General features: G+C 42.0%; 1 protein-coding gene across 1 annotated transcript in view; it reads right to left on the bottom strand.

The window, feature by feature from the left end:
* AK7 (adenylate kinase 7) overlaps positions 1-14,355 on the bottom strand; it is a 90,253-nt gene that overhangs the window by 68,563 nt on the left and 7,335 nt on the right. Inside the window, exons 3-5 of the mRNA XM_012650077.1 lie at positions 10,612-10,720; positions 6,736-6,830; positions 1,747-1,857 (exon numbers count right to left, since the gene is read on the bottom strand). Coding sequence (XP_012505531.1) covers positions 1,747-1,857; positions 6,736-6,830; positions 10,612-10,720 — 315 coding nt within the window. The remainder of the gene's footprint in view (positions 1-1,746; positions 1,858-6,735; positions 6,831-10,611; positions 10,721-14,355) is intronic.

Genomic DNA, 14,355 nt, shown 5'->3' with positions numbered 1-14,355 from the left:
GTCCACCTAATTTTTTTTTTTTTTTTGGTAAACACAGGGTCTCACTATGTTGCCCAGGCTGGTCTTGAACTCCTGGCCTTGAGCTATCGTCCCCAACTCAGCTTCCCAAAGTGCTGGAATTACAGTTGTGAGCCACTATGCCAGGCCTCAAAATTTTGATTTTATCATTTAAAGGACAAGTGTAATATTTTTATAATAAAAAAGATATTAAGATGATATATTTCCCCATTTTAGACTATTATTCACCTAAATTAGTTTTTTGTGTGTGATCATACATTTTCAATCAGTAAATTAGACATAAATGATCAAGAAATTATGTCTTTTAATACAATAACATAGTTATAGAGTTGGAACTGAGTGAAATTTAGACCATCTAATCCAGTCCCTTTTTAAAATTTATTTTAACTCCAAGTTTAATGACTTGGCTAAGATCATAAGTTAATGAGTAGAGAATGGGATAGAATTCCTAATTTTATGTTGTTTTCTTCAAATATTTTATACTCGCAGTGTTTGTACTGCTGAAGAAAATATTTTTTATAGCAGGGCAGAAGAACTTGAGATATTCCGAGTTCCAATTGTAATATCCTCTAAGACCACTAGATGTCACCTTAGCACTATTATTACATATCACTGGTCCTCCACTAACGGGAAAGATGGAATGGAATCTTTAGAAGTTTTTGGGTCCTATGTAAGTGCTATATAAGTTAAATGGGGATGATGATAGTAGTATCTACTTCACAGAATTTCGAGGATTAAAAATGAGATACTCTAGGATTACACGAGACACCATAAGTAAAACATTTAGCACGATCTGGGCATACAGTAAGCAAGCCCTCAATGATTTCTCAGCTGTTACCACTTATTCATTACCAGGGCATTCCCATCACCTCTTCTGATGAAAGACAAGAGAAATGAAATCGTTTTACAGTAGACATAGGTCAAAATGATAAATTTTGCTGCAACAGAAGGTTAGTAAGCTATTGTTGTTATTGTTTATATGAACTATTGTTTATATGAACTTCTCAGCTTCTTAATAATCGGTGGCCAAGGTTGTGTCAAGATAAACCTAGATTGAATGATGGGGTTTTGGAGTCAGGAAGAAAATGTAAGAAAACCCCCAGGCTTTGGTGGCTGGTGGATCTCAGTGTGAATTGTTGAAAGGACCAATCAGACAAGGCTGAGAAGTGCTCAGGACAGTGCTTGGTGGGTCCTAGTTATGTCACCTTGAGCAAATAAGCTCTGTCTTCTTATTTGTAGGATGAGGTTAATATGCTCTTTTCAGACTTGTTTTGAGAAACAAATTCTGGGATTCTGGGAACAGGGTAAACATGGTCCCTTCCTCTTCCATTCCAGTTCTGAGTTTTTGCCTCTTCTGGGCCAAGTGACTTTCGGGACCCAAGACCCCTTGGTAGACGAGGGCTTGAGTACTGATCAGGGTACTCAGCTGGGTACTGAGAAGGGCTTTCAACTCACTAGGCTGGACAAGAACCTGGCCTAGGATCCCTAAGGGCAGTCGTATGTCCTGGGCTGAGCCTGAAGCTCAGTGATCTGTGCGTGTAAGTATGATGTTTAAAGAGCTGAGATAATGTATGGTAAATCCGGGAGCAGCCCTGGCTATGCAGACAGTCCTCAAAAAAGGAGGAAAATTATTACATACATTGACCAGGGTTGAGGAGAAAGAAGCCATTGCAAATTGTCTCAGAAAGAACTTTTCCTACCCTACATGTTCTGTTACTCCAGACTTACATTTTTTCCAAATTTGAGAACCATTTTTTCTGCATTTATGTGGTCCAGAAAATTAGGATGGGGCTTTCTTCTTCGATAATCCTCTTCAGTAAATGGAACTTCATTATCATCCTATAAGAGAGGAAAAAGTGCCAACGGGGTGCATTAGAGCTATGTAAAACTTCTAAGCCCAAAGATGTATTCCTTTAAGCTCAAATAAAGCTTAAAACTACTGCTTATCTTAACAGTATGTTACTTTTCTTAAAAATACTTTAGCGGGCCGGGCGCGGTGGCTCACGCCTGTAATGCTAGCATTCTGGGAGGCCGAGGCGGGGGGGATCGTTTGAGCTCAGGAGCTCAAGACCAGCCTGAGCAAGTTTGAGACTCCTTCCCTACTAAAAAAACAAAATAGAAAGAAATTAGCTGGACAACTAAAAAAAAAGAAACAAATATTTTAGCAAGCCAATTTTTATAATTTAAATTTAACCTAAACAAAATTAAAAGTTTAAATGGAGAGACTTTTACTTTGAGTCTCTCCTCCAAGAGATATTTGGATTCTCTCCTCCAAGAGATGGAGGCAAGTTGTCACTGTGATTCCATAAGGGTATTAAATAAACAATTTCTTGATAGTTCTTGCCATGTATGTAGTTTTATTTTTTTAATTTAAATTGTGTTCTTCTTTTCTCTTTTCCACACTGGCCCCTCCCCCGATCAATCACGTGAAGAAGAACATTCCATGTGTAAGTTGTTTTAAAAACTGGTTTCACCAGATAAGATGAAATATCAGTTGACCCTGGGAATCAGTGATGAAAAATATTTCTTGCCAGTCCACTGAGCTCTACTTCTTATTCACTCTCTCCATGGCTCAGCCTGACATGCAGCCCCATGGAGGGACGCATCTGAAACAATTCAATTAAGATTTATTGAAGAATCAAAGGGAAAATTTGACTCTTCCTACCTGGTTATTATGTGGGACAACCACAGCCTGTCAGTCCTTCTTGCTCTGGACTATTTGGCTGAATCAGGGTCACCTGGTGACCCCCGTTTACTCACATATGCAGGAACAAGTACATAGCAAGGGTTTAAAAATAGATAGATACTAAGGAAGAAAAAACCCATATGTATTAAGATTCTCCTACATACTGAAATTAATACAAATGAAAACATCCTACTATACTGATCCTTCTTTTGTGTCAAAGCTGATTCTTAATGCAGTTTTGTATCTGTCTGGGTGCTTTTGGCTACACGTATCAGAAAATCAAACTCAACATGACCTAAACACCAGGAGTTTCATCATCTCCCATAGTGACGTCCTCAGCAGGTGGCTCCGGGCACTGGGGGCTGGCCTGGCTCTGCTCTTCGGATGCCCTCTGGGCTCTGCCTCCCTCTGGGTGTGGCTTTCCTCTGCAAGACTGTAGCAAAACTGGCAGCAGCTCAAAGCTTCGTATCCAGATGTGACAATGTCCCCAGAGGGACTTGAAGTCTCGGGGATGAACTCTTCCTGGAAGTCTCCTGGCCAGCTTTCCTCTGCGCCAGAGACTGGACAAGCTTGTCTCCTGGCACACAGCTAGGCCCCATACCCCAGGCTCCCTTGCAGTCAGCGTGGCCACGGGACTGGGTTTCGGTTGAAGGAATTTGCGGAGGTGATGAGCACCTCTTCTAGGCCTGGTTCATAAAGTGTCCAATGTGTGATTGTTTGTGTTTCTCCCCCCTCCCCAGGCTTGATGCAGGGGCACACAATGGCTCTTGAGGGTGGTTGAGCCATCAGTGGAAGGAGCCTGGTCTCAAATTAGAGTTGGGACACTCACTCGATCATTAGGAACACCTGTTTTACATTTTACATGAGCAAGAAATAAACTTCCACCATGTTTAAGCCACTTCACATTTTGGGGGGTTTGCTACATTCTCACCTCCCAGAGTCGGGTTGTGTGCCCCCCCCTTAGCCAATCATTGGCAAGAAGAATGGGACGTCATGGCTGGTTTGGATCAATTAGGATTTTCCCCTGGAGCTGGAGACAGAGGCTTCCTTCCCTGGATCTCACGGGCAGTGTGGATACCTGAACAAATCAAGGCTCAGCTGTCAAGGAGCACAGTGGGGTGGCTGTTGGACAGGAAACCAGCAGCATCGACAACAATCTGGCATTCGCCTCTCTCTTCTGAGTTGCATTACGGAGTCACGGCTTTTCACAAACTCAACTGATCTCACGTAACCATATGTAACCAAGATGTATCCGAGCAGGAAAGAAATCGCATACCCAAAGTGGGTAATTTGAGGAAAGTTTAATAAAAAGATTATTTACACAAATGTGAGCACGGTGTAGAGAAACAGCATAGCCTGGAGCCAGTAACAGGGTGCTCTGTACCACTCGTAGGTCCGAGAACATTGAGGAAGCAGGCTACGATTAGAACCCAGAGGTAGAGACGGTGTCTGACAGAAGTGGCTTGTGTTGAGGGACCCAGCCTACCAGCAGCAGAAGGTAGTTGGTGGAATAAATACCCTGACCTCATGCTTCTTGATTCTCCCATCCTCTTGCCAGGGCTCCCATTGGCCAAACCCAGTGGGGAGCAGAGGACAAGGTTGCTTGCTGAGCCAGACTGCAAGGTTAGAGCAGGGTGGAGAATCCGGAGGGGCAGATGGAAAATCTCCAGCACACAGAATTGTTTCTGTGATGCTCAGCTTCTCCCAGCTTTGCTGTTGGGAAACCCTCTTTGTCCTTTCAGCACTGCCCATGCCATCTCTGAACATATCTTGGCTTTCTAGCATCAACAATATGTTTCAGGAAGGTGCAGTAGCTCATGCCTGTAATCCCAGCACTTCGGGAGGCCAAGGCGAGAGGATTGCTTGAGGTCAGGAGTTTGAGACCAGCTTGGGCAACACAGTGAGATCCTGTTTCTACAAAAAAATTTTTAAAAAATTAGCCAGGTGTGGTGGCACACTCCTGTAATCTTAGCACTCCGGGAGGCCGAGGCAGGAGGACTGGTTGAGCTCAGGAGATTGAGACCATCCTGAGCAAGAACAAGATCCCATCTCTACTAAAATTAGAAAAATTAGCTGGGCATGGTGGTGCGCACCTGTAGTACCAGCTACTCGGGAGGCTGAGGCAGGAGGATCGCTTGAGCCCAGGAGTTTGAGCTTTCAGTGAGCTATGACTGTGCCACTGCACTCCAGCCCAGGTAACAGAGTGAGACCCTATCGCTAAAAACAAACAAACAAAAACACGGTATGTTCCAGGCCTATCCAGATTTTTACTGACCCAAGACACATAATCAACTACCTCCCAAAGGGTCCTGGAGTTACTTTTACTGGAAAACAGTGTCAGAGACTAACATTTGTGTAACAGGGATGCCCAGAGGGCTGCTGTTGGACCATTTCTCACAGTGACAGAACTGAAGATATATCTTCCGCAAGGTCATCATTTTACAATGATTTTTTTCCAACTCATTAAGTTAATGACCCCTACTTAGAACTGGTCTCCTTGCTCTTAAGACTTCCTATGAGGATGGAAAGACAGAAGCAGAGAAGAGCAAAAAGGAAAGTGGGGAGGATTTACTGATTTACAGCTCCCAATCCCAATGCCCAGTGGCATCTCTGTCTGTGGATTTTGCCAACCACTGTTTATATCTTTACAGCAATTTCCTCTTTCTGATTAAGAAAACTGGATTCTGTTACTTGTAGCCAAAAGTCCTACCCAGCTCACTCTGACTTCAAATGGACGCCAGGGTCTTCCTCTGCCACACCCCCTTCAGTTACACTTTTGGGGAGAGACCTGTTTGTCTTGTGCAGCCAATCTTGGTATATCTACACCCCCACCTACTTCCTCATTCCTTTGGATTATTTAGAAGCAAATCTCAGACACGGTATCATTTATTACTTCATTAATTTAATTGAAGCTGAATTTCATCCATTTCTAAAATTATTAAGCAGTATTTTGTCTTCTTTGAGAAATCCTTCCCTATAAATTCTATAATTTTTATTAAAAAACTAAAGTTTTGCTTTTTAAATTCAGCTGTGCCTGAAGTCCTGCCCTAACAGATCTCTCAGTCCACGGGGGAAAGACAAACAAATAGATGGCATTTGGTATAACGAGTGCGGTAAGTCCCTAAATATTTCCTTGTTATACATAATAGATTCCATTGATCCTAACACGCGTGTTTTTTGTCACATTGAACATCTCTGAAATTAGACTGTGTCTTGTAATCAATGGCTTATTATTATTATGGTCTGCCAGGAAGCACTGACAATGTCATTGCTGGTGCACCAGCGACCTTGAACACACTGTTCGCATTGTTATCAATTCCAATTGAGTTAGGTACTGCTCTTGTTGATTAATTGCCTTTTAGAAATGTCTTTTAAAAGAGTATACTATGATTCAGCACTGAAGCGAAAAGGCATGAATCAGCACCAAGACATGGGAACAGAGTGGCAAATGTCAATCTGGTATTAGCAAAGAGAATGAGCAATGCTGGAAGAATGGCTACGGTCCATATTTTCTTGCAACATAACAACCATATGCTTTATAGGAAAGTATTTATTATAAAAAATGACATCAATCAGGTTTTACACTGAATTATTGTGTGAAAAAAGAAAAGATGTAGGTGTGATTCAGAGACAGACTGGATATGAAGTAGTTTTGGGAATATTATAACCACTATATTTTGCTTATATTTTCCTTTAATGTATGCACAAGAATGTAAGTGACAAAAATATAGGTCTAAATATGTCTAAAAGAGAGCTCTTTCAACATGTTTAAAATAAAACAGATAAGTAAGCATTGCTATAGTTTAATAGGCAGCATTATTTTTCTGTCTTAGTGACATATAAAACAATGGAATTCCTTAGAATTGAATGTGCTTAGAGTCCATAAACTCTGTTGAGTGCTTATTATGGGATTGGGCTCAGGAGTGTAAGATACACAACCCATTGTAGGAAGTTCCCTCTGCATACAGATTACAAGGTATTCAATATTAAATGTGAACTGTTACGTAAAGGAAAGCTAACACTCTACTTACGGGGTCCAGGGGTTTGGATCGCGCCCAAGTCATCACCGTGGATAGTAAAATAAACACCTTTCGTTTTTCGAAATGGACGATTTCCTCACTCAGTGCTGTGGGACCAAGAAGCAGAGCAGTTATTTGCATCCTTGCACAACTTGCTTTCGAAATCACTTATATCGTCAGTTACCAGTGGGGCCTGAAGTTGCCTCTTTTTCAAGGAGCAACTTAACACCAGGAAGGTGCTACCCATGATGCTTCTCCTGTTCCCACCACTGTTCTTCCAATTCTCCCTCCAGTTGCCCCATCCCTTCTGAGCTCAGCTCATAAGGTTGGCCTGTTTCCTGTTTCCTGGCCTGTAGCTGTGTGCTTTCCCTTTTTTGGAGGGCAGGTGGTAGTAATAATCATAGTTGATGTGAATTAGAACAACGCATGGGTTTTGCTGAATTTTCATAACTATGAGAGAGGCACTACAATTCTCTCTGTTTTACAGATGGGGGAACCAAGGCACCATTTGCCCAGAGATACAGAGCGCAGTGATGGGGCAAAGAGTCCAATCCAGGCCGCCTGGATACCGGGCCTGTGCACCCCCTGCCATGCCATCCGGCCAGCTGCACAGGGAGGGGAGCAGCTGCGGATGGGGACGACAGAGGCTCCAAATCTGAAGGTGAGGCCTCCTAAGGGTTCACATAAGGCAGCCCTGTTCAGCTAAAGCTGTTGTGGAAGGAAGTAATTTGCGGTGGGCAGGAAGGTGAGCATCTGATTTTCAAAGGGTTTTTCACTTTGCAGGAGGGCTACAAGATTCTCCTTGAATGCATTCGGCAAGTGATTTCATGAAAATATTATTCATAATGTATACTTGTCCAGAAAAAAAATCTAAGCTATAAAGTGAAGTCTAATTGAATTGTCAGAGGGTCTAAGTGGTGCAGTTGTCATGGTATGTTTTTAGGCTCATGAGGTGATTCCCTAAACAATAAGCAAAAATATGAAATGCTGATATCCTGGATCCAATAAATATATGGATTTCTCCCCTAAGATGAGAAAGTATTATTGAATTCAGTCTAAGAACACTATGATCACATATTAATCTCGACTTCAAATGTCAATTTTAGTTTCTATTTTTATTCTAATAACAGAAATTGTCTCTTCAATTTAATTTTGCTCTTTTAACCTCTCCCCTGTGCTGTGCTTCAGTGTGGCCTATTTTGTGAATACTTGGCACACTTTGAGGTCCTCTAATTGAGTTGTCCTTTTTTATTTATGGTATTTATAATGGATCTAAAACGATCTGCTCGTTCTAGTTTGAACACACCTTTTATCCATATATGCAAATATTTTCTCTCATTACTAATAATTTATTCCTTTTGCCTATGTCATCTTGCCTTCCTTCCATTCTATCTGAAAAAGGAAAATTAAGAGAATTCTACAATATTTTAAAATAATTTAATAAAACATGATTAAAATGCAATATATATCCATTGTAAGAAAAACAAGATCTAAGAATTGCATCAGGTAAAATGACGAAGTCCCTACCCCTATTCTTCACAGCCCTACCAACCCCGTGCCCCCAGGTGACTCTGATGGCAGAGAAGGGTCCCTGCCTATACTTTCTTGCAGACACAAACACCCTGTCTCAAAAAACAATGTGATTCAGTTGAAACCTTTCCTCCAAATAGAGAAGAAAAATTTCCTTAATTATTTAAAGCTCTTTGTTAGAATGAAGAAGGAAGCAGTAAGACACTGTCTACATTTTAAAACTCATGAAAGGAAATGCAATGTCATAGTTTGAGGAATGATCAAATTCCCTTGAGGGACCATGGGGGGGGGTCCTAAGAAAGGGCTGATGCACATCCGGTACAGCAGGAAGTCAGTGGTCAATGTCTGAAATTCACAATCAAGGGCACCCATGTAGGCATTTCTATGTATTAAATGAGGTTGCTTTTGGGAAGTAGGGATAGAGTAGAAAGGAAATGCAGGGAATTGTTGCTCTTTCCAAGAAGCATTCACATAGCCATTTTTTTTTTTCTTTAGAGACAGGGTCTCACTCTGTTGCCCAGGCTGGAATGCGGTTTGCTTGATCATAGCTCACTGTAGCCTTCAACTCCTGGGCTCAAATGAGCCTTCTGCCTCAGCCTCCTGAGTAGCTGGGATTACAGGAGCATGTTGCTGCACCTGGCCAACTTTTAAAACTTTTTTGTAGAGACAAGGTCTTGCTGTGTTGCCCAGGCTGATCTTGACCCCCTAACTTCAAGTGATCTTCCTACCTTAGCCTCCCAAAGCACTGGGATTACAGGCATGAGCCACCATGCCCAGACCACGTAGGTACTTTTATGTATTGGGGAATGAGGTTGCTTTGGAGAACCAGGGACAGGGTAGAAAGGAAATGCAGGAAATTATTCCTCTTTATTCTAAGCCCTACTGTGTTTTTTTCTTTTGCTTTTTTTCTTTTTTTTTTAAACTACTCCCCACCCCATCCCTACTGTGCTTTTTTAATTTTCAAAACATGTCCAGGTTTTATTCCAGAAAAAATTTCTTAAAAACTTAAAGAAAACTGCAAGTATACATTATAAGAAAAATCAATTTTCAAAGCTTGGCACAAAACAGTGCTCAGTAAACATTAGCTCTGATTATTATTGTAGGTGGTGCAATTATATATTATCTGTAAATATTTGCAAAGGGACAACATGCAGAAAGTAGGCTTTAAATAAGCTCTGTTCCAAAAGATGGCAGTCTCCATGTTTTTTGATTTGTTCCTTACTGACTGAAATTTAGGCACAAAGTTATAAATGAGAAATCAAACATTCTAAGCTCCTGAGGAATCCACACATCCACAGACACATCTGTGTTCCTGTCGCCATTTCTCTGAATATGGTACAATCATTCCTGAGGCTTCATTCCATTTCTTTGAATTTAAGCCAAAATATAGCTTTGCTGCTGATCTAAAGGTTGGTAAAGTACTGCCTGTTTTTGTAAATAAAGTTTTATTGGAACCCAGCCTATTCATTAACATGTTGTTTATGGCTGGTTTTTTCCCTGTAAAGCCAAAAATATTTATTATCCAGCCCTTTACAGAAAAAGTTTGCCAACCTCTGGTCTGATCCACCTAAAACAAAAATATTGAAGGCATTGAGGTATACTGTGCTATATGTCTTCTTTGCCTGTTCTGGCTTAAAATGGTTATTCAGATAAGCTGATTTGCTTTCCTCTTTGCTCCAGACTTAAGGAGGAAATAAGTCACGAAAGCACCAAATTGCTAAATACCACCTTGTTCTCTTAGACCTGAGGTCCTTAGAGTTCATCACATTTTTCAAAGCATTTTCTTTTTTTTTTGTACTCTTCCCACTTCCACAGTACAAAGCATTTTCAGAATGCAGGCATTCTCTGCAAGCCTTCCCTGACCTTTGCCGTCAGAGAACATTTGTTGAATTGAATTGAATCCTTCCAGTTAGAAATAATCCTTCCCCATGAAAGTCACATCACTCTTCCATGTACTTTGTGACGCTGCTCTCTGTGTTGCAGTAACGTTTCTCCTTTGAGGCTTAGGTTTCCTGTGTGAGTACAAGTGCCTTGAGGGTATAATCCTTTCCTTACTGATCTTTGTATCTCCCCAGCACATTTAACCCTACCTCCTTAAGAAGTGCCTGTGGAATGACTCAAGGTTGAGTAATTGAAAGTAAATGTTTCTTTTCTTTTTTTTTGATGATTAAAACTATTCTCTTCTTCAAAAGTACCTATCCACAAGCACATTCATTAGCATGGATTTCATAGTTTGGGTAAGTCTCAGACCAGTTCTTCCACAGCCCTAATTTGCCTACTGTTCATTAAATGACTCTTAAGCACAGTAAGCTGCACAAAAATATAGTCCCTGGAGATAAAAGAGTGCACCCCACTGACCAGAGACCGCCCACGTGGCTTCCTCTACTTGCTGCACGTTCTCAGTGATGTTGTAAATGATAACATCACACTCCAGCAGGCGCAGGAGAAGGTCTTCCCGAGAGATGGTCTGGAAGAGAAAAGTGACAGTCATTTGCAGCAGGAAGCTAACAAGGTAACCTTAACATATAGATGAAATGACAGTTTCCAAAATAGATACGCTGCATTGAAGAGTCCCACAGGAAACGGTTGTGGAAGGATTTCTATTTAAGATGAAATTTTGCTCTCTTCTGTGTATAGTTTACAAGTAACAAAGAAAGTTATGAAAATAGCCTGGAACAGGTGATTGGAAAAATTGCATATTGATCTTAGGTACTATTTAAACTCCAATGCCATTTAAACTCCAATTCAGAAGGGAAGAATTAGAACCCATTGGAAGAAAATGAGTGAAGCATTCAAAACTAACTCAAACTCTATGCAAGATTATTTGAGCAATTATATGTCATGAATCACTTAGAAGTGCTGACGAGTGATTAATTTGGATAGTTTCACAATCCTCAAGATAGAATTAATTTGTTCTCTTTCTCGATGTAAAGTAGCTTATTACAGTTGACTTGGGAATATTTTAAAAATACAGAAACTTTTAATGTTTAAAGATGTAAAGTTTTTACATCAGACAGAAGTAACTTTGGTGATCATTGTGTTTTAACCAGTTTTTCCTTGCTGCATGCATGCTAGCACGTTTCCCAACAGTACAATACCACGGGTGGGTGTTAAGATAAACATAAAAGGACCCTGGATTTGCAAACCAGGTTTGCATTTGTTGCTATTCCCATTGTCCCAAGCATCAGATATTCCTCCACAGTTTCTTGACCAGTTGCATCAAAGTAGAACCTTTCAGATCAAACTCGGTCTCTTACCACACAACTTGGTTGGAGAACAAAGGAAAGTGGATGCATTTCCTTATGAAAGGACAGGACTGCCCGGGTGAGGTTAACACATCCTTATTAAATCCAACAGCACACACTACTGCTGGCTTCTCCGGCCCTGTTCTCGAGGTCCCTTTGTATCCATCTGCATTAGTTTGCTAGGCCTATTGGAACACAGTACCACAAACTAAGTGGCTTAAACAGCAGGAGTCTCATAGTTCTGGAGGCTAAAAGTCCCAGGTCAAGGTGTTGCCTGGTTGTCTCATTCCAAGGGCTGTGAGGGAATCTGTCCCATGCCTCTCCCCTACTTCTGCTGGTCAGCTGGCAAACATTGCCATTCCTTGGCTTGCAGAGGCATCACCCTGATCTCTGCCTTGATGTTCACGTGGCATTCTCCCTGTGTGCTATGTCCAAATTTCCCCTTCTTATGAGGACATTGGTCCTACAGGATTATGGGCCCACCTTAACGACCTCCTTTTAACTTGATTTCCTCTGCAAGGACCCTGTCTCCAAATAAGCTCACATGCTGAGGTACTGGGGGTTAGGCAGTCAGCTTTTTTGTGTTGGGGGGACACAATGCAACCCATTCTCCAGCCATTCAGTTCCTTATCTGGTCTGAATATGGAAGAGGGAAGATGCTCTGAAAATGTTGATCAAATACAACATTTACTTTATCAATAGCATGACAATGTGAAAGGATACTACCTTCCCAGTACACCTGGGACTGATCCAGATTCAGGAATGACACATCAAAGAAAAGAAGAGAGAATACTGGAAGAATAGGAGGAATCAAAGATGTATGCTCTAGATGTGTCCAAGAGAAAGAAGATAAAGCATCTATGATTCCAGCTTGTAAAACCAGTCCACAGAAAATTATGCATACTTGTTAAATGATGGCTGGATCGATTTAGAACAGAACAACCACACTTTCAAGAGAATAGTGGTCCTGACCAGATATTGAGTGACCATGTTTGTGCATCCATTTGTTCACCCCACAGACATTTGTGGACCCTGCTTTTGATCCTAGTGATAGAGGCAAAATGAATAAATGGCTGCTAATACTAAGGAGAATCATGTGTGTGTGATTTGTTGAGAAAACTCTGAGCAAATAATTATAGTCTAATATAGACAAGTCCTTGTCTACATGTTTAGGTTTCGTACTAAGCACATATGAAACCTTTGTATAAATTAGAAAAAGGCAACTTTCTCTTGGTGAAAAGAATTATAAGAAGGCATATACTCAGGGGCACAGAGTGGACAGCAAAACAGGCTGCAGCTCTTACTCACCCTTATCCAGGCACCCTTGTACAGTGTGCAACCTGTACAGCTTGGCACGGCAGCCCTAAATGTGGAAAGGGCTATCATAGATTTCGTATGAGGTTCAGTGGACTAGGAAGAAGATGTGATTATGTCTCCTGGGAGTTGACATTTGAGTTGCGTTGGAAGGGTGAATATGAGCTCACCTGGCAGAGCCTGGGATGTTCAGGGAATAACAGGTGGTTTGCTGAGCCAGGTAGAGGCACCTTTCACAACCTGCACCAGCATGTTTTCCATCTTCAACTCTCCCTCACCTTTTCTGCCACCTTTGCATCTTTGCCTTGGCTCCTTAACCCATGCTCTTTCTAGTCCAAAGCACACCATACACTTTCCCAGGCATTCCCTTGTGTGGTGTTTCCTTTCTCCCTTATCTGTCTTGCAAGCTCTACTCGGCCCTGGAGGCCTAGTCTCAGCCCCACCATCTCCAGTAGGTCCCAGGCTCCCAAAGGAGGCCATCTGCAGACTTCAGACAGATCTAAAGATCAGAAGAGCTTAGGGGGCCTTGATCTGCTTGGCAGGGAGGAGTCTGAAGCTTCATTTGCTTGGCTGTATAGGTAAGACTGAGAATTCATCAACTGTCCCTTTCAGAGTGCTCTGGGAGCTGCTGTGTGCACACCTCTGTCACCATGTTTGCTGTACTGCTGCGGAGTCCCTGCCAGGCTGTGAGCTCCACGTTCATCTATGGACCCTTGGGGCGCTCAATACACATTTGCTGAACCAAATTCAGGTAAATAGTGAGAGGTGACGGAGATCTGACCGATGCAAATGGCTATGAGAATGGGAAGCAGGGGCTACTAGAGAGTGTCACAGCGATGGGTGGAGGATTCCATGACCACCAGGATGTAGAAGTCCAGGGCGAGGGAAGAGTCCATGGTGATTGGAGGTGTTCACTTTACTGGAGGGTGGTGCATGATGAATGTTATAAAGGACACTGTTGGTTGTCTACAAACATCCATTTCTTCTTCCTCTTTCCCAACAGAACCCCAATTTTGTTCAAATACTCCCCCCTTCTAAGCCTGTGGGAAATTAACTCCACCTTCTGGCTTAAGAAATGAGTCTTATTGATCAAAGTGTAAATGTTTGGTTCAGGAAAGAGCATATGACTCACTTCAGGACAGTGAGATTCAAGGAGATGCTTGCCAAGATCTGCTGGGAATATTTATCCTCCTTTTTCTGAGACCTCCTGGAAGTCTTCTTTGTCAGGGTGTTGCTGTGTATGAACGTAAGGCACTGGGTTGTTGCAGCCTTGCTGCCAGCCTGAAGATGAAGTCACCCACAGGAGAGAGCAGAGCCCAGGAAGGGGCAGGAAAAGGAGCTGGTGCCCCTGGATTATGTCAGCCCTGAAGCCCGATCCACCTCTGGGCCGCCGGCTACATAAGCTGATGAATTTCCTTATTGATTAAGCCAGCTTGCACTGCCTTTTTCCCCCTATTACTATTACTTGCAGCCCAAAACAGCCCCAACTGATAGAGATAGCAAGGTCCTTAGTGCAATCAGGAGTGCAAAGGGCAGAGTGGTT

The sequence above is a fragment of the Propithecus coquereli genome, unplaced genomic scaffold (genome assembly GCF_000956105.1).
Source record: "Propithecus coquereli isolate 6110/MARCELLA unplaced genomic scaffold, Pcoq_1.0 Scaffold310, whole genome shotgun sequence".
Lineage (NCBI taxonomy): Eukaryota > Metazoa > Chordata > Mammalia > Primates > Indriidae > Propithecus > Propithecus coquereli.
The sequence above is the reverse complement of the archived record's forward strand: the minus strand, read 5'-3'. Positions and strand labels throughout refer to the sequence as shown.